Raw genomic sequence first — 18803 nt, forward strand, 5'->3', positions numbered from 1 at the left:
GCAATCGTCCATTTCGTGTGCCCGCTCCCCATTAGGTACCAACAAACAGATTAAGCATCACATTTGGTTTTATTATAAAAAATAAAAAAGCTATATTATAATACATAACATAACAGTCGCAGTAAAATGCCTCTTTTCGAACAACATTAACACTGTGCACTAATAACAAGTAGATGAGTGGCGATGATGAGATAATCGATGAGTCGTGTTATGTCGTAGAGTAGCTCGCAGGCGAACGCGGTGCAGGTGACTATGTACAGGGCGTTCGGCCGCGCGCTGCGTGGCGCGGTGGTAGGATCGGTCCGTCTTCCCAGGTCGCGGGTACGAGCCGCGACCATTTGTTACGCTGAAGACTGGCATAATTTTCGCTTAGCAATAAATAACTCCTCTTAGTATCCTACCACCCATGCTAATATTCGTTTAGTGGAGGGGTCCCGCCACGTGTCCGGGGGGTCCGTACTGGGAGCTGGTGGCTCCGCTGTGGCCGTCAGATCCGCTGTCGTCACCACCGCTGGCACCGAAGTCACCGCTGATTTCGATTCCACCGTGACCGCCGGCACCACCGCCGATACCACCGCCGATACCAGAGCCAGATCCGCTGCTGATGGAGATAGCGCCCAAGTCACCACCGCTGACACCACCGCCGATACCGCCGCCGATAGCACCACCGCCGATACCACCGCCGATACCACCTCCGATACCACCGCCGATACCACCAGCATCACCACCACCGATACCGCCTTCCTTCTGGGTCTGGTACTTGATGAAGTAAACTTCGGGTTTGGAGGGCTGAGTAGGCGCGGGAGTGGGGATGACGATGTCGGGCTGCTCTTCGGGTTTCTTGACCAAGACGTAGACGAGGGTCTTCTCTTCGTTCTGGGGCTGAACAGGGATGATGGGGGCAGTAGGGGTAGGAGGAGTCGGGGCCTTGATGAAGATGATCTTGTAGTGCTTCTGGGGAGGAGCAACTTCAGGAATGCGGGGCTGTCTCTGTTCTACGGGTTCTGGGGGTGGCACGTGAACGTAGATGTGTTTCTGGACAAGAGCGCCACCGGAGTATCCACCAGCATATCCGCCATCATCACCTCCGAATCCACCGCCGATGCTTCCTCCGCCAATGCTACCTCCTCCAATGCTACCTCCTCCAATGCCACCGCTTCCGAAAGAAAGTCCTCCAGAGGAGTGTCCGCCTCCGAATGAGAGTCCACCGCCAGAGTGACCACCGCCGAAGGAAAGACCGCCACCAGAGTGGCCGCCGCCTAGGGAGATGCCACCGGAGTGTCCACCAGAGCCTCCTCTATGGCCACCAGAGAATCCTCCAGAGCTGGGGGCTGAGTAGCTGTAGCCTACTGGGGGCTCGGGGCGGCCGTAAGCCAGCGCCACGCAGGCGAGTACCTGTAACAAGGGACAATGCATACTTAATTACAGATTGCACAAAACATGTTATGATTGAATTTACTGTCATAATGATTGTAGGATTTAGTTTGGAGCTATGTATAATGGTTCTGGTGGAAAAGTGGGTACACTGTATGACCCGACTATGTCATTGGTATACCCAACTAATTTGATTTGTAACGATAACGAAAATCGACGGAAACGAAAACAGATTGAATCTTACTTTGAGGTTTATGTGTAACCCTTAACCCAAATGAAACCGTCAGTTGCTTAAGACAGTTAATATGACCACATTAGCTAACCACATCACATTAGCCGAGTCGGAGAAAAAGATATCCAAGTAGGTACCGCTCATAACAGATTGAAGTGACTAGTTAACTGACACGGCACAGAGAAGCGCGTAGCATTATCAATTCGCAAAGCACAATTATCCCATATATTTGTTGGGCCAAGTAAGTTTTGCAAGAAATATAACAAATACGAAAGTGAATCTATTGAAATTTGAAACTGTGTAGAATGGGAGTGACGTAAGGACGGCTCGTATGCGGTAGTCGTAAACAAGGTGAAATAATTTATATTATGTAATGGGCACGGATACGCGGAATTTTGGCGGTACACGGTTCGCACTTTATGCGTTTACTTGTTAGAATACAGATGCACGCACCGCTTATTGTGCGCATGTAAAGTGTCACATCATGTGCACATGTAACCAGTGAAATGAAGATCGAACCCGAATTGAATAGTAATCGACCGGCGTTTATGAAGTTGAGTAACAAATGCGATCAACCGATTCCCGATTAATTCAAGTTCACATGTGCAAGGGGAAACCATCGAACCATTATACTTTAGCCCCATCTAATCCCTTCCGAGTTTAAATTAAAAAACTAATAATGCACAAAAATCACTGAGTAAGGTATCGATTTATGGATATCCCATTATTTGAATATTAATCACTATTTTTTTTTCGAAAACCCTTCACGTTACAGAACTCCAGTTATAATTATATGTTTTATTTTGGAGGCTGTATATTTTTGAATTTGAAACACTTATTTTTTTTTCGAAAAATAACTTATTATGGATTTAATAAGTCACAATCACTGATTATGTCGTGGATGCACTACTTCAACGTCACTGAAGTATACATTTTTCACTATTTGGCACACTACGATAGTCCAATCACTGAACACTTCACTTCAGTTCCATAATTCCTGAAATGCTGATTGTCCTCTGTATAAAATATCACATTAGGAACACTAATATAATATATAAATTAATTATCAATCGCATGTGCCAAACAGTAAATGATATTAATTAGTTAATTAAGTTATCCCGCGAGCTGCTTACCATGAATGCACGCATATTGAGCTTGGGTGAGACGACTCCGTGTGTTAAAGACCTTTACTTGAAAGGCGAGTGGTGCAACCGATTAGAACAACTCCACTTTTCGGAGATGTTCCTGTGGCTGTGAGCTTGTGTTAACTGATGACATTCGCCATGCCGACCCGCTCTTAAATAGTAAGGTGCTCATCTCGTCAGAACACTCCATCCCTACGAGCATTTCACTCGGTAACATGCAACTATCGTCATTATTTAACAACTATACGGTCCTTTCTTTTCGCCGAGGTCCACGGCCGGCGCGGGCGCATTCGATACGCTGCCTTAGCGACCACCGCTCGCCTGCACGCACCGGCTTGCTCGCCGTCCACTGCCACTACAGCCCACTTTAGCTCGGCCGGCTTGCGGTCGCGTCGCCCATACATCTGGATCGATCTGTTTTTTTTTTTGTAATCAATATCTACATATTCCAGTTTCCGTATAATGCATCAGCTGTCTGAAATTCTATCTCGCCCGGTTGATTGTGTAACTCAGTGGGAATTTAAGTTCCACACAAAGATTTTAATCAGCGTTAGAGGAAATACGTTGAAGATGTGGCTGGATACAATGTGGACGCGACTTGTTTTTCTTTTGGTCGGCGACTGCTGGAGCGTACGAATAACGAAATTGAATCATAAAACTTGTTTGTTGATAATATAATTTGAGAACAAACAGATTTTCCTGTAAGCGGTTAAGGAAAAGCCTTCGGTGAATTACTTTGTTTGGCCGTACTCACCGTAACTTTGTAGTTGATCCAGCTTCAGAGTTTCGAACTGCAACTGTTAAACTACAAGTATTAAATTGAAACAATATCCGACGTGAGAGCCGGGAAACGTAGGTAACACTTGCTTTGTCACTATTTTGTACGTACGCAAAGTTGACACAGATTTTCGTAAACTGGACACTGTATAGTTTCAACTGTGAATACTGGCGGTCCCATCATTGTTCCGGAATGTGCTACATTTTAACCGGGAGTTGTGTTAGTTGAATGCTTTTGCATGTGTTGATTGGATTTAAAGGAAAGTTTATCATTCAAGTGTGGTTTGAAAACATAAACACATTCTAATAAATACCTAAGAACAAGATTATTGAGTTACAGAAGGTACTTGTTACTCATAAAACAATGAGTTTTATAGCGCATAATATTTAAAACTTACACACCCTTTGCAGCGCGGCAATTATCGGATTAGAAGCTTTCTTATCGATACCACGACCCTAGAACTGCATTATTATGACTGCACAAATTACGAATCATTTTAATTCTTAACAAAAATCTTAGAGTGGTTATTGAAAATATTTTAAGCAACAAAATTTTATTAATAAAATAGAAGGACTGTTCATTTACTGCTAAGGTACAGTTGTAAGAGTGCAGGTCCTAAGAGCAGGGTCTTAGGAACAACCCTTATTGGGCAGCCTTATTAAACAGTGTTTTTGCTATTTATTTTGTAAGAAATTAATATGTCACCTACATTTATAATATAATTTATAAAAAAATACTTCGAATAAACGACAACACGTGTTACGTTCCCTATGATGAAATGAAAAATATAAAAATTTCTACAATTTTAATTTCCAGAGACGTTGACATTGAATCGGTAGCAGTGCGAATAAAAATTAAATCAAACATCGGAACATGTTCCAATTTCAAACTAAAAATAACCGCCAACGAGAAACGAAGTTCAATGCCAATGTAAAAAAAAATATTGTCATCGGAATAGTTTCAACTGTTGAAAAAGAATTTCTTTTTTATTTTTCCAGTTTCAAATGTAATTGTAATTACATATCTGCGGTGTAAAATTGTAACTAGACAGAGTAGCTGTCTGTAGTGAGCTTGCTGTTTGCGTGTACAAAATAATAATTGTTCTCTACAAAGTAACCACTTAGTGTGTGAATTTTTTTATTGTTGCTGCTACCAAATTGTATTAGAAGCGTGATTATGAGTGTTCTGTATTATGGCACGTGTCCCAGCGGGTGATATTATAGTGAAATATAAAGTCTGCAAGCGACATGTTGTTAATGTAAAGCCTAAGTCTGTCTTAGACTTAGTTATGTAACGTACTTATTGTGTAAACAGGGGCTTGTATTTTGAAGATGTTATATAAAACACTATATCCCAAAACTAATCTTAAATTGTGAAAACACGTACCGCAGATTTCCTTAGAAAGCTTAGCTAGGTACCTATCCTTACTTGAATATTTTTCTCGTATCAAAATATATGATTAAATTTATTTTGAATCATAAATAAGTCCTACGTGTTGCTTATAATTTTGTATGTAAACTATGTACAATGGCATCACGTATAGTCATTATATAATTTGCTTATTCATGAGAACCTTTTTTTAGCAACTGATCATTAAGTTTGGAGTAAAGGAATAAATAAAGGAATTACGAGTATTTTATATGAATTAAAATACTGTTTTGCTTTGGTTCAATGACTTGCAATTTTCGAAGTACATTAGTTATTATTTGAAAAATACATTTTATTTTAAGAAAATTAGTAAAGGGTTTGAACGATTCGGTGGATATTGTAACTTTTGGGGGGCAAGAATAAGGATTGAACATGGCAACGGCATTCCATATTTAAAATTTAAAGCAATAAATTATTTTCCAAGTAAACATTTACGGGGATTATATTTACATTCCGATAGAGGTAATTATAAAAGTGTTGACACTAAATATTGACACACAAAAAGTTCGAAATTCAAATGGACACTATTAAAAACTTTTATAAAAAAAAATATGTACACGCCATTTTTATTTCGAAATCAAAATTCGTTTAAAATGGAATATACCTAGTATCTGAATAAACATTGCAGTAGGTATCCGTTCATTCAGTATACAATCGTATTACGTTTTTGAGCAGCGATTGCTATTTTTAACTTTTATTGCTATAATAAATTCAATATAATAAATTCAATATTTATGTAAAAGATGGATTTTAAAATCAGAAACTTATATAACTTTCTGTAACAAGAAACAAACACAACTTGTGTGTAGGTACGTATGTTAAAATAAATTAGGTACTTTGGTTTTAGTCAAAGAAAGGACAAAATCAAAGGCAAGAATATCTTTTATGAACAAAAGATCCTTGTTATTTGACAAACGGTGTCAAGACAGGCATGTTTCATCTATACATATAATAAAATCGTAGAAAAGTGCTGTCTGTACATTGAAAATAAAAATAAAAAAAATAGCAGGGGTTATTGTTATGTCGATGTCGAACCCAAAAATGTAATTAACTTTTTTTTTGTCTGTTTGTCTGTTTGTCTGTGCGCGCTAATCTCAGAAACGGCTGATCCGAGTTGGATGCGGTTTTCACGAATATATTGTGGGATGCTTAAATTTACATTTAGTGTTTGTTTCATGTCAATCGGTTCATAAATAAAAAAGTTATGTCAAATTAAAGAATCACGTCGAACATTCTATGCTTATACCATTAATCTCCGCAACTATTTTACGGATTTGGTTGAAATTTGGTACAGATATAGTTTAGGACCTTAGAAAGGACATAGATATATTTTTATTTCAAAAATCAAAAAATAAGAAATAAATTATTTATAAATAATTCTATGTCGATCGTTACACGACTTCGGTTTATGTTATTGTTTTAATTCATCGAAAAAAAGTAAATAAATAGTAAAAAGGTATAAAAAAAATAATATCAATATAATAAAACATTTAGTACAAAGAAAATGCTCTAACGGAGTATAGATAATTCTATGTCGATCGTTACACGACTTCGGTTCATGTTATTGTTTTAATTCATCGAAAAAAAGTAAATAAATAGTAAAAAGGTATGAAAAAAATAATATCAATATAATTAAACTTTTAGTACAAAGAAAATGCCCGAACGGAGTATAAATAAATAATCCAAGTTGTCTTTATCCTCGATAGATGGCGTTGGGATCGAAATAGATTGCGCTATGGTTTCGTTACATTCATTTGGTTGGGTATCGGCCGAGCGCTTCGGTACTATCGTAGAAAAAGTGTATTATCAGTCGTATGATTATTTGTCTGTAGTGGTCCTGCTGTTTCGTATATTCTAAACTAGCCACTTCCGCGCGGTTTCACCCGCTCTGCTCGGCTCCTATTGGTCAAAGCGTGATGTTTTATAGCCTATAACCTTCCTCGATAAATGCACTATCTAACACGAAAAGAATTATTCAAATCGGACCAGTAGTTTCGGAGATTAGCGCGTTCAAACAAACAAACAAAAAACAAACAATCAAACAAACAAACTCTTCAGCTTTATAATATTAGTAAAGATTGGTTTCGTTGTATTTGTCAATTAATAAGTTTATTTGTTGGGTTTTCCTGGTTTTCTGGTTAAACTATTTAACGTAGGTTTAGTTTGATATCGATTATTAGTAGTTACTGTAGTTAGTTTTTTTAATAAAATTGTAAGTCTAATTTATAAATTAATTAGATTAGATTTAAGCCGTTTCTTTTAAATTATTTAGTTTAAGCTTGGTTATTATAGCATAGAGGATAGGTTGTAATATAGTTTCTTTTTTAATTGTTATAAATTCGTAATTCGTAGCTTTCTTTAGTTTTAAGTTAGTTTAAGTCCGTTTTTAAACTATTTTTTCAATGCCCTAAGTGAGTATACATCTATTAAATTCAAACGCAGAGCTCATTATGTTGATTTTTGAAGAGTTCACTGGAATATCTTCCACATCTCATTTTTGAAGAGATCCCGCGAGATCGGTAACTATGTGGTTAAAACCAAAAATTTGCCGGAAGTCACTATTCCACGCGAACGAAGTCGCGGGCAAAAGCTAGTTTTGAATAATCTTAGAAAATTACTTCGTTTTAAATTTCTTGAGCGTCAAACTCCTAAACTGAGTTATAGATTTCGCGGTATTTATTTTCACTCATAAACATAAAATGGCGATTTAATGGTTATGTTCAGATTGTACAGGATACACGTCGACTACTAACACGAGAGCTTATTTAAAAGACGTAAGTAGTCAGTCAAAACATGATTTACTTTCTTGATTAAGAATTTCTCATTCCGTAAGGATTAATAAAGAATTAATGTAACACCTTTCTCTTTTCTTTCATGCCTACACCCATATACATTGTTATTTTTATACGACATTTTTATAGATTTATATAGAGCAGATGCAAGCGTTATTTTACGCCGATTCTTCATGAGGCTTCAGTATCACGCCGGTCTAACCAGTATTTTCTCTCCAGCTCTCCCACGTGTTCTGATTGAAATATATTGTTACTGCAATGATATTCCGATGTCCATCCTAAGAAATGACGCAGACCGATCACTCGGCTTCTAAATAAAAGCAGGTCGAAGTCGAAATACTTTCGCAGTGGCCGAAGGAAGCCTGTGTGGGTCACTTGCTAGTTGCAGTTTAGTCACGCCTTCTAATCCCCGTAGGGGTAGCATCTACCTACCCCTTCGTATGTCACGTGGTATTACTATGTGACACTTTTCACCAAGGGATTGAAATCATTGCTATACACTGAGTTCGATTCAAAACTATTTCCATTAATATCGATTCTCTCTCTAAAAGGTGATGTAACTTTTGCCTACCGATGTAAATTGTACTGTTTTTGTATAATCGCAATTAAGTTTTTATTCAAATACTAGTGACTACATTATAATGCTGAATATTTAATTCAAAAGAGGCGCCTATTTCCTATACTTTCGGAGAAATCAATTCCTTGGCAGGTCATAAGATTTCATTGCGTTAAATAACGATACATATATGAATATTAGAAACCCTTACATAGGTACGTTTCATTAAATGTTCTTGTGCCAGAAATAAACCGTCTGCTAATTACATTATCCTCGAGTTACTTTAACAGAACATAAGCTTCATTAGAACCCTGTAGTATCGTATACCACAATTACTGAAATTAGGACCCTATTCCCACTCTACCAGATACCGGTTTTTAATGTGTGTCTGCCACGATGTATGTCTTGTATTGAATTACGCGTGAACAGCAAATATAAGAAAGCATCCAGACTCATTAAACCAGTCTAAGTCAAAAGTAATTGTTCAAATTATGAAGCGGTTTAAAATAACTTCATCTGAATTTATTTTATTTTTCACACACGCCACGTCACCCCTTTTATCGCAGAAAGGGTAGGCAGCTACATATGTATCTAGGCAGTAAATGTATAGCTACTTTTCACCAAACTTTCAAAAAGCTCAGTAATAGTAGCCGGACCCGGGAATCGAACACGAGACACCTTGTCCGGCAGTCGCACTTGCGAGCACACGTTCAACGAGACAGCAATATTTTATTTTTCAAATACCTAATAAATAATACACGGGTTTGTTTGTCTTGCAAACACCTACGATTCAATATAAATTAAGTAATTTAATATATTGCAAACATTCCATAAAAGGAACTACGAAACATTTATCGAAGGTTAAGCTATTAATTTATCTTATTTAAAACATAGTAAACAAACTGATGGGCAGAAAGATGTTATTTTAATTACCGTCTTTTATTTATGAGGTCTCAGTATGAAGCAATCTATACTGCAATCTGTTTATAGGTAACTAGATACAAGACGTGGTTTCTCTCGCATCAAAATGTATCTGACTGCTTCGTTGGTCAAGCAGTTAGAAGTGTCACTACCAAGCATTGCGTCTCGGGTTCGATTTCCGAGTCGAGTAAAGTATTTTTTCGGTATTTCTCGAAAACCTGACCCAAAATCTGTATAAACAGTGAAAACTCGGTCTTATATTAAAATTTGAGGTTTAAAAGGCGTGATTTAACTTTTATGGATTGTCAGTTGGGTCTTAAAAAACGGCAAGAAATACTTTAGGTACCGTACACATCTAGATTTAGTTGCCTTAAAGACTGTGTACCATTCCATTCTAAAAAAATAATCGGCATAACAGTTATGCTATGGTGCCTATGTCATACATAATATACTATTTTTAGACCAAATATTTAGTTTTCCAAAATATGCATATTAAAATCGCTGTTACGATTTCTGAATTAACATTTTACTAACAGTCTTGGTAATTAAATTAGTGTCGTACATATATTAAATAAATTATAATAAATATGTATGTATATATGTATGTACATAATAAGATTATATAAATCGCAGAATGAACTATGTTGCTTATTAGCATAGACTCATATGATTATAGTTTTGCCGTTTCTATAACTGTTTTGTTAGTTAAGTAAAATTGTTTTTTTTGGAAAAAGTATTTTGTAACGTTTTGGTTAAAAGAGTATAAAAGGTTGAACTGTGGGTATCTATAAACATGAATTTTCTCCTATTAGAACTTAAATCTTGTACATCTATATAAATTTTTTAACTGACTTGAAAAAATGAGGTTCTCAGTTTGTACCTGTTGTAGTTTGACCTGTATGTATGTATGACCGCAATTTTCTCGCGTTTGGCTGAACCGTTTATGATACAGGTTTCTGTAAATCTTTCAGACTTTGGAGAAGATTTTAGTTATATAACCTGACTTAAAAAAATGGAGGCAGTTAGGTTATCAGAAATCCCTTTTAATATCTGACAAGTAAACAAATGTAATCAATAACTTAACCCATTGTAATATTAGTTGATTGCAATAGAGCAAACACCGATAGTAGCTGGCAGCTGTCTATTTAGTTACCCTATTTGTCTAACCGTCTTTGTGCTCATGAGATATTAACCCCGCTTTGAGAGAAATACAGTGCTAATTCTGTGCACTGTCGCTTAGTGTATCTAGTCTATTTGTGCTAGTTTAAGACGGATATTTAGTTGATGTAGTAATGATGATGCTCTTTCGTACTTATGAGCCCCAGTTTGGCTTGAAACTAGTTGAGATAGAAGCACAGAATGTACTTTGGGATTTTTGCCCTACTACAAGCCACTGATAAATTATGAAATTTTGGTTACAATTATTATGATTCTCTACCCAACCATTCACAGAATAAAGGGCGAGATAAGGACATAATAAAAGGAGAGATTATTCTATATCTACACAAATAATAAAACAGTAGAAATGAATTTCTATACATTAAAGCATTAAGGATTTTCGTAAATCCTACGGGAATGGGAGAGACAGGATTGTGCGTACGAAGTCGCGGGCTAAAGCTAGTCTTATAGTAAATATGTAAATGAACAACACAATAATAACAAACTAAAATAAACACTAGTTTCCCCAAAAGACTGAATATATTGTACAATTAATTAATACTAGAAGTTTTCGACACCGTACTAGAAACACGGGTCCCGCGGAATTTGGTTTCAGTTTCAGAATTGCTGAAACTTTTATATACCTACAACTGTTTGTTGTTCAGCGTTGAATAAATAAAACTTTACAACTAAGTTTTTCTTCAACAACTTCTGTTGTTTGTAGCATTTATTAATGAAAACGAACAAACAGATAAATTACCTACATTAATTTTATAAATTTTCCTCTGGTGTTTTTTTTTAAGGTAGGACAATCACCCAATCTTCTGGCTAGGCTTCTCCCGCCTTAGGCAAGGCGAAAAGGAGTGTTAGATGCTTACTGACTAAAAACCACCCTTGTTCTTCCTCCTGCTTTTCAAGCCGGAGCGCTGGAAAACCCGCTAGGTAGTCCGCAGCTCCGGATCAGGCATCAGCCCTACTGGGCCCCATCTGTGGTTCCTCTGGTGTACAGATATTAAAGGAAATTTGAAGACTTGTAGAGTTAGTCCTGATTCAATAGATATAGTGGAGAAGATGAAAATATTCTTAAATTTAGTCTCATTGTTTAGTTTCCCGATACAAGCAACATATTTATTTCTCTTTATACATATATGTATACCTAAAACCCTTTTAATTCCGTTACGTCCGTAAGAGAAAATGCATATCCGCATTTTAAAAGAATTTCCAGATTCTAGAAGCGGTTATATATTTTACTATGACAGGTAATGGCAACACATAATTAATTGTTATTACCGTCGTAATTACCACATAGGAGAATGCACTTAGTGCTATGTTATATTAACATATAACATCTATCAGACTCTCTTACCAGTACATAGATACATAAGTTGACCCATTTGATTTTGTTTTTCAGAGAAAATAAATGAAATATTACAAATATCACTTCATTTTAGTCATATAGAAATTAAAGTACAAATAAATATACATTGTTATTACTTGAACTTAAATACTTTGATGTTTTACTTTCTATTTTTTCATATATGTATATATAGCTAATAAGAACAATTAATAATCCTTTTATCCTAATGACGATTACGATTCTGAAAAACGAAAAATCTAAAAAAGTAATGAGAACTTTTCTCAGTAAAATATCAAACTATGACTGCTGATATACCTACCTACACCTAGTTTTTGCAATTTTCATCCCACTACAATATGAGGGCGCTGACGTACCTGTCATACATATATCTAGGTAGCTAAACTAAACACATCTACATAGTTCATTCACCCTCAACTTACTCTAAATTAGTTTTGTGGAACATGAGACAAAATCTTATATAGGTATTATCTATGTACTGAAAATTCTGTGCACATACACTTCATGTGGACTTATATACTGCTGTTAACTTTTTCTGAGAAAAACAAGCGAGATGCCACTATCTAAATCGGTTCGTAGACATTATTATATTATCCCAGAAAACGCACGGTCATTCATGAGATGGAGGCTGGCTAAAAGCTACTTCAATAAAAAATGTTATCTGTCCGCCTGTACCGAGGGAAGAAATAAATGAAATATTTAGTTATCGTACACATACAACATCATCCAACCTAAATATAAATAGGATGTTAGATGTTAACTAAGTAAATATCAACTCGCGAAATTCACGCCACTTGCATATAAATTACGTTTACATTGTCCATTTAATTATTCACGATCTAATCACACTAATTAACTGAATGTGTCTGTTGTCTAATCTAATATCATATCATATCAAGTCAAGTTGTACTCAAATTACATTAGTTAGTCATTAGATATGTAAACTTTACCCAAACTACATATATTAAACAAAATGTCTCCCGCAAAAATCACATTCATTAAACAAAAAGAGGTTCTCAATTTCACATCCTACCATATTCTGGTAAATACAAAATCGAATATTGCAAATATATATTCAGTTAAAAAACCGCAGAAAGAGCATGTTTCACCATGTTTTCAGGCTATAATATTGTAACTTGCAATTAAAAATACCACAGCGAGCAGCCCGTTTTACATTACCTACCTTTTAATCAAAAACAAACATGAAAATACTCTCGACGTGGAATCCGTGGTACTCACTTAAATGCCTAGGCAAAGGCGAAAAATGAAATGTCAAAATAGGAAAATGGACACTGGAAAAAATGGAAATCTGATTCAGGTGTCCGTACGCACGCCACGGCCGACGCGATCCGTCCGTCGAATCAAAGAACAGCGAATGCCTGTTAGCCAGCTGCCAACGCAACGGGCTAACAAAAAATACTAAAATACTTGATTGGTAAACTGCATAGGTACTAGGCATCAAAACTGCAAAAGCTACAGGAATCAGGACGTGCGATCCTTTTAATCAAAGTCTCGTATATCTTTTTACAGCGAATATAAAGGTATAGGAGAACTAGTACGAATACTGTTTGATCTGATATTTTTTTGAAGTTTTACATGTTGCACTGAGCAATTCTGGTGAGAAGACTTCTGCCTGCCATGATAAACTTTTTAATCTGACCGAATAATATTGATCTCGTCTGCAATAGTCATATCTATCTACATTTATCAATCGTACTACTACTAAAAATGCCATTGATCATAATGATCTGATGATTCTAAATGTAATTCATACGCATAATCTTATATGACGTGCTCTTATCGTTAATCTATAGTGACGTATTGATGTATGTTGAACAGTTTCCCATTATATGCGTAATATAATAAACGATAATATTAGACCCTCATCGTAATATAAACCCGTCTCCTTTGTAGGGACTAGTAGTGAGATAATTAAATTGACTCAACAATTAATTACTACACTGTCAGCCATGAGTGAGATGTCAACACCAGCGAACGCATTAATTTGCGATGTGCATAATGCCTTACAATTATTGGCAATGAACGTAACCCGACCGAGACATCTTCGGTATCCATATTAGCAGCTGATCGTTAGCACCTACGTACGTATTTCCAAACACAGATGCCACAATGCGAAGCACTTGAGCAATAAAATTCGAACTATCGACATCTTAACTAGACACAAAATCCTTTCTAAAAAAACTGTCTTCAATAGTCTAATGCATTATTATGTTTAGGCATGTTCTTATTTTATTTAACGTTACGGAATCATCTTTTAATGTTCAATTTAATTTATTAGCCACAGAGAAAGGAGAGCGTTAAAAAAGTGAGTGCCGCTGCCACATCTTGTAAAAATAAAACCTGTTTTTAAAAGTATTCCGGTTATGAATGGATGCTAGCATTGTGCAGGTCTTATGTGCAGTGACCACCGTCTAACGAGCGAGGTACATTATAATGGATATTATTTTCATCCACGCCGCGGCACCGCTATCAAGGAATACATAAATTAAATTAGTCTGCGCTCTGCATTCGTCTCTGCATTCATCATTAACGCGAGTTCGGGATATGCAAATACAGAGCTGTTTTCATCAAAATAACAAAAGTCTGGACTGCATATTCAATGGATATGATATTTTCCACTTGATTTCAATATAAAAAAAACTTATGCATTTTCAGAAATATTCACACGGGTATGAAAATTGCGGGCAATATTGCGAGCTAAGCACGTTTTTCTTGAAATTCCGTACGAAATGCAAACTCGTCCTTTACATAACTTTTCTTTCGATTCTAATATAAAATTGTTAATTAAAAATACTCGGAGCAAACATTTGCTAATACCAACGTAATTGTTTCATTACAATATCTACGGACGTATCCGTATAATCCGGGTCCGTGTAATAAAAAAATATTTTATTGCCGGACATTTTCGCCAGGTTATTTAGACTCTGGACTGATGGTAAGCGCAAAAATCCTGATCCTTATTTTCCAATGTATATCTACACAAATTAGTAAAAATCCAGTTTCTAATTCCGAAAATCCTAGTCCTAGAAATAAAACAGAGATACTAAAAAACTCTTTTAATAAATCAAACTTCTCATATCATTAATACTTATTATCTTTTTATTTCGTGTAGGTATTTGCGTGTTAAGGATTTTAGAATGTGTTTATATGACTGTACTTAATTACATTTACGTAATTGTGGATGTGCTTAAGATGGAATTTAGAAATTCGGCTAAATCGATTACCTTGTCGCTAGCTGCGGATGAATTTGGCAAACATGTAATTATTTCATCGCCATATTCATTCACGGACTTTTGAATTCTCACGCAACAAACAGACATCAAGTCTATATTATTATTATAAAAACGCTTGTCTGAATATATTACTGACATCACTGTACTTCAAAATTACTGTTCAATGTATGTATGTATATAAAGAGTGATTCAATTGTAGGTGGATAAGATATTGCAATTAAAATACAAGTATTAATTTAGTAATGATGACCCTGATAAAAATCGGTAAAAAACTACAGTTGTGCTATAAAGATATTATGTGGAAACCTTCGAAAAAGTCAAGGCTAAAAAGCCAAGGTATTAGTAGTATCATACTTCATTCCTATAAAACAGTCCAGTGACTTATGGCATCTGGACCATGATGTAAAGTTTAGTCCATTGTATCCACCAATCCATTCCACTCAGCATGACAGTACACTCACACAAACAAACAATACAAAAACAATGCGGTAATAAATGGCTGCTACAACTTTGTACGCGCGTTCAACTCGCGTCGGTTTTGAATTTCTTGCGACCACACAAAGTTACTGCGAACTGCAAACTCATTGCACCCGCATAATGACATGAAAGTATTATCTTTCTAATTAACAAAAGTGGCTAATTCTAAAGCTATATAAGCATTTTATATTTTATGCATATTATGTTTACCAACTCTGCAATTCTTTCTTAAAGGTGTTTAAGAGACTGTTATTTTAGCAGAGACCGGGATGTTACTTGCACTTATGGCAAACCCTGTTCACATGAACAGCCTATAAGTAGCCACTGCTGACCAAAGGCCTCTTCTTGGACGCAGAAGGCTCGAGCATTAATCACCACGATTGCTCATTGCGGGTTGGCGATTTCAAACTTATAATTAGAAATCATCCCAGCCATCAATCAAATCAGCCCAGGTTGACTCACGATGTTTTTTCTTTACCGTCTGACAGTGATGTTCATATGATCTTTGAAAGTACAAATAACTCGCAAAAAGTCACATTGGTACTTGCGGGCGTGTTAGACTTCCGGACCACCATCACACCACCCGACACACCATCTTATGTAGAGAAGACCCATGAACTGCTGACATGTATATATTTTAAAGCTAAAACTGAGAACAAAATTGATGCTTAGGCAGTGGAAGTAAGTAGACAAGTAAGTTCTAAGCAGAAGCAGTTCGAAACACACGTTACACACGAAATACGCGTCAAGTATCTTACTCAAAAACTGTACAAAATACTTGAACAGTTGCAAAAATTAAAATTATCGATCAGTCGTTTTTGGCCGTGACCTTCATTCGGACTAGTGTTTCAATGTTTCATACATTTAACTAATTAAAATATTGTTTCACAATAAAAGCTTTGACATTGTGTTGTCACTGCTCTCTTTTTCAAACAGAATAACATTGACACGTGTTAATGCTTACAAAGGCATTAAAATTTTGCAATTATTTTAAAACAATGCATTTTATTTTAACTACTAAATCCAAATACATTTTGCTAACAAAAAAGCTAGTATTAGTGTAAATAACATCATTGTTTGAAAACATTATAACCAATATAGGGACAGACGCAAGATTAATTTCTGTTAAAATATTAAAAGGATGTGAAGTAAATTAAATATTCCACACCACGGTCTCACAGAAAATCGACTTGAAACAATGCTTTTGTTGTGTTTCATCGTGCGAGTGAGTCAAGCAATCTTCAAATTCCCAACCGCGGCGCCGATTGCTTACCATCAGGTGTCCTGTTTACCGGCTTATCCCATAAGAATAATTTAATTCCTTTCTTCCCAGATATCTCATATTTAAGTGAAGTAACCACTGTGTGTATGGGCTCCCAAACTATTACGACAGGGATTCATAGTACTCGTATACAAAAACCGAGGTTACACTATATTATGACTGCCTCATTGGCCGAGTGGTTGCAAGTGCGACTGCCGGGCAAGGGGTCTCGGGTTCGATTCCCGGGTCGGGCGAAGTATTAATGTGATTTACGGTTTTTCGAAAATTTCTCAATTAGAGAATAGAGTCTGGAAATGTGCCCGGTATATGGCAATAGGCTCACCACCTATTACATGGGACTTACAACATAAATTGTGAAAAGTGGGTGTACACAGTGGCATTACGTGCCATAATGTGCACCTCTGCCTACCGCGATTAAAGGCGTGACGATATGTATGCATATATGAACTATATTATGAGCATCTCTGCCTACCCTTGTATGATTCAAAGGCGTGACGTTAAAATAAAGGTCACATTTTATGTATACTAAGACCAATATAATACCAACGATCTAAGACACAGTTATAACGAAGACACGTTTCAATTTATTTAAGTTCAAAACAATTTCGTTAGACCTTAAAATATATAGGATTTAAGTTTTTATTGATTTCGACATTCAATTACCAAGTTTATACACTATCCGATATTTATGGCTTCGCTCATATTCACTTCATTATTGAAGAAGCCAATGATACTTGATTGGAGAAGTGTTAGGCTGTATCAATTGACGCAGCCGTAGCCAATTATAGGAGTTGCAACAAATAAACACGTGATGGCCTATCGAAACAAATCAGTGTCTGATCAAGAGTAGCTTGTTATCAAGGTAAATAAAAATACTAGTCATATTTATGTAGTTAATCAGACACGAGGTTAGAATAAGGTTTAAGATATTCAGCCTCTGTTTCACCGCCTCCATATAAGTACCCGATAAATTTATGTGATAGATACAAATTACCGCCTCATCTAGTTATTTCAAAGATTGACGTGTAAAAGTGTCATTTTGTAATACATAATTTGCAGAAAAATAAATATCATTAATTATCATTTACGTTCTTATTTCAAATTTATCTGGAACATAGTGGCTATCGAGACATTGAGAAACAGCCCCTTAAGAAATAATTTGAAAGTAATTCAACGCAGATGAAAGCCGAGTAATTCTTAGCCCGACCCGGGAATTGAACCCGAGGCCCCTTGTCAGTCGCATTTGCGACCACTCGACCAACGAGGCAGATATTTGAAAATAAAATTAGTAATTATATGGTCTTGTTTTGTCTGCCTCCACAGTGATGTTCCAGTTAGAAAACTTCCTTTAAAATTAAAAGGGTTCAACAAGTAATCTTTGAGAGATGGAACAAACTTTTGCATGTTGATTTTAAAATAGTTCGGCTAACACAAAACACGAACAAAGCACTGTTATCAATTTCGATCGTGAAGCTCTCTATAAACTGAGCTAAATGAAGATCGACACTCACGCCGATTGCCGGAACACGGCCGGGTCCTCTCAAATTTGCATGCCTTTTTTCACGATAGCATTTCGAATACAAACCGGTACGAACGTACCGTACGTTAAAATGTCTCGACAATAAAATTTTCATGAAAGGAATATAAAACAAAGTACCAAAAGGACTTTTTGACGGCTGGCTGCTATTCAATGAGTTGCGTATTCGATTCCTGCACGGAATCGGGTGTGATGTGAATGTAAATGCACCCACGACAGGGGAAAAATCCAAAAGTGAAGTTACGTTTTATTAAAAAGAAAAGCGTATGTCAAGAAAATGGCATTTGCTACGTTAAACCAAAAGTTTGTGTGGACATGATGCAAGATTGTATCGTTATATTTCCGTGTATATTTAATATGTAGCGTGAATAGGGGATGACAGAGGGGCAACTATGTCCTTCGGGGCCGTACTCAACTAGGCATGGCAGCCCTTCCCAAATGTGGATAACTAAAACTTTTGTTTTACATCTTGTCACTATTGTACTCTTTAGTTG

The 18803-nt window shown here is 36.2% G+C and overlaps 2 protein-coding genes across 5 annotated transcripts in view; one reads left to right on the forward strand and one right to left on the reverse strand.

The window, feature by feature from the left end:
- LOC118269055 (frequenin-1) overlaps window positions 1–18803 on the forward strand; it is a 194726-nt gene that overhangs the window by 116219 nt on the left and 59704 nt on the right. The gene's annotated exons all lie outside the window — the stretch shown is intronic.
- On the reverse strand, window positions 51–2951 carry LOC118268908 (keratin, type I cytoskeletal 10). The gene is made up of 2 exons (XM_035583751.2): window positions 2740–2951; window positions 51–1395 (listed from the first exon to the last, which is right to left on the reverse strand). Exons 1-2 carry the CDS (start codon window positions 2752–2754, stop codon window positions 421–423), a joined length of 990 nt encoding a protein of 329 aa, XP_035439644.1. The 5' UTR covers window positions 2755–2951; the 3' UTR covers window positions 51–420.

The sequence above is a fragment of the Spodoptera frugiperda genome, chromosome 25, assembly GCF_023101765.2.
Source record: "Spodoptera frugiperda isolate SF20-4 chromosome 25, AGI-APGP_CSIRO_Sfru_2.0, whole genome shotgun sequence".
NCBI lineage: Eukaryota > Metazoa > Arthropoda > Insecta > Lepidoptera > Noctuidae > Spodoptera > Spodoptera frugiperda.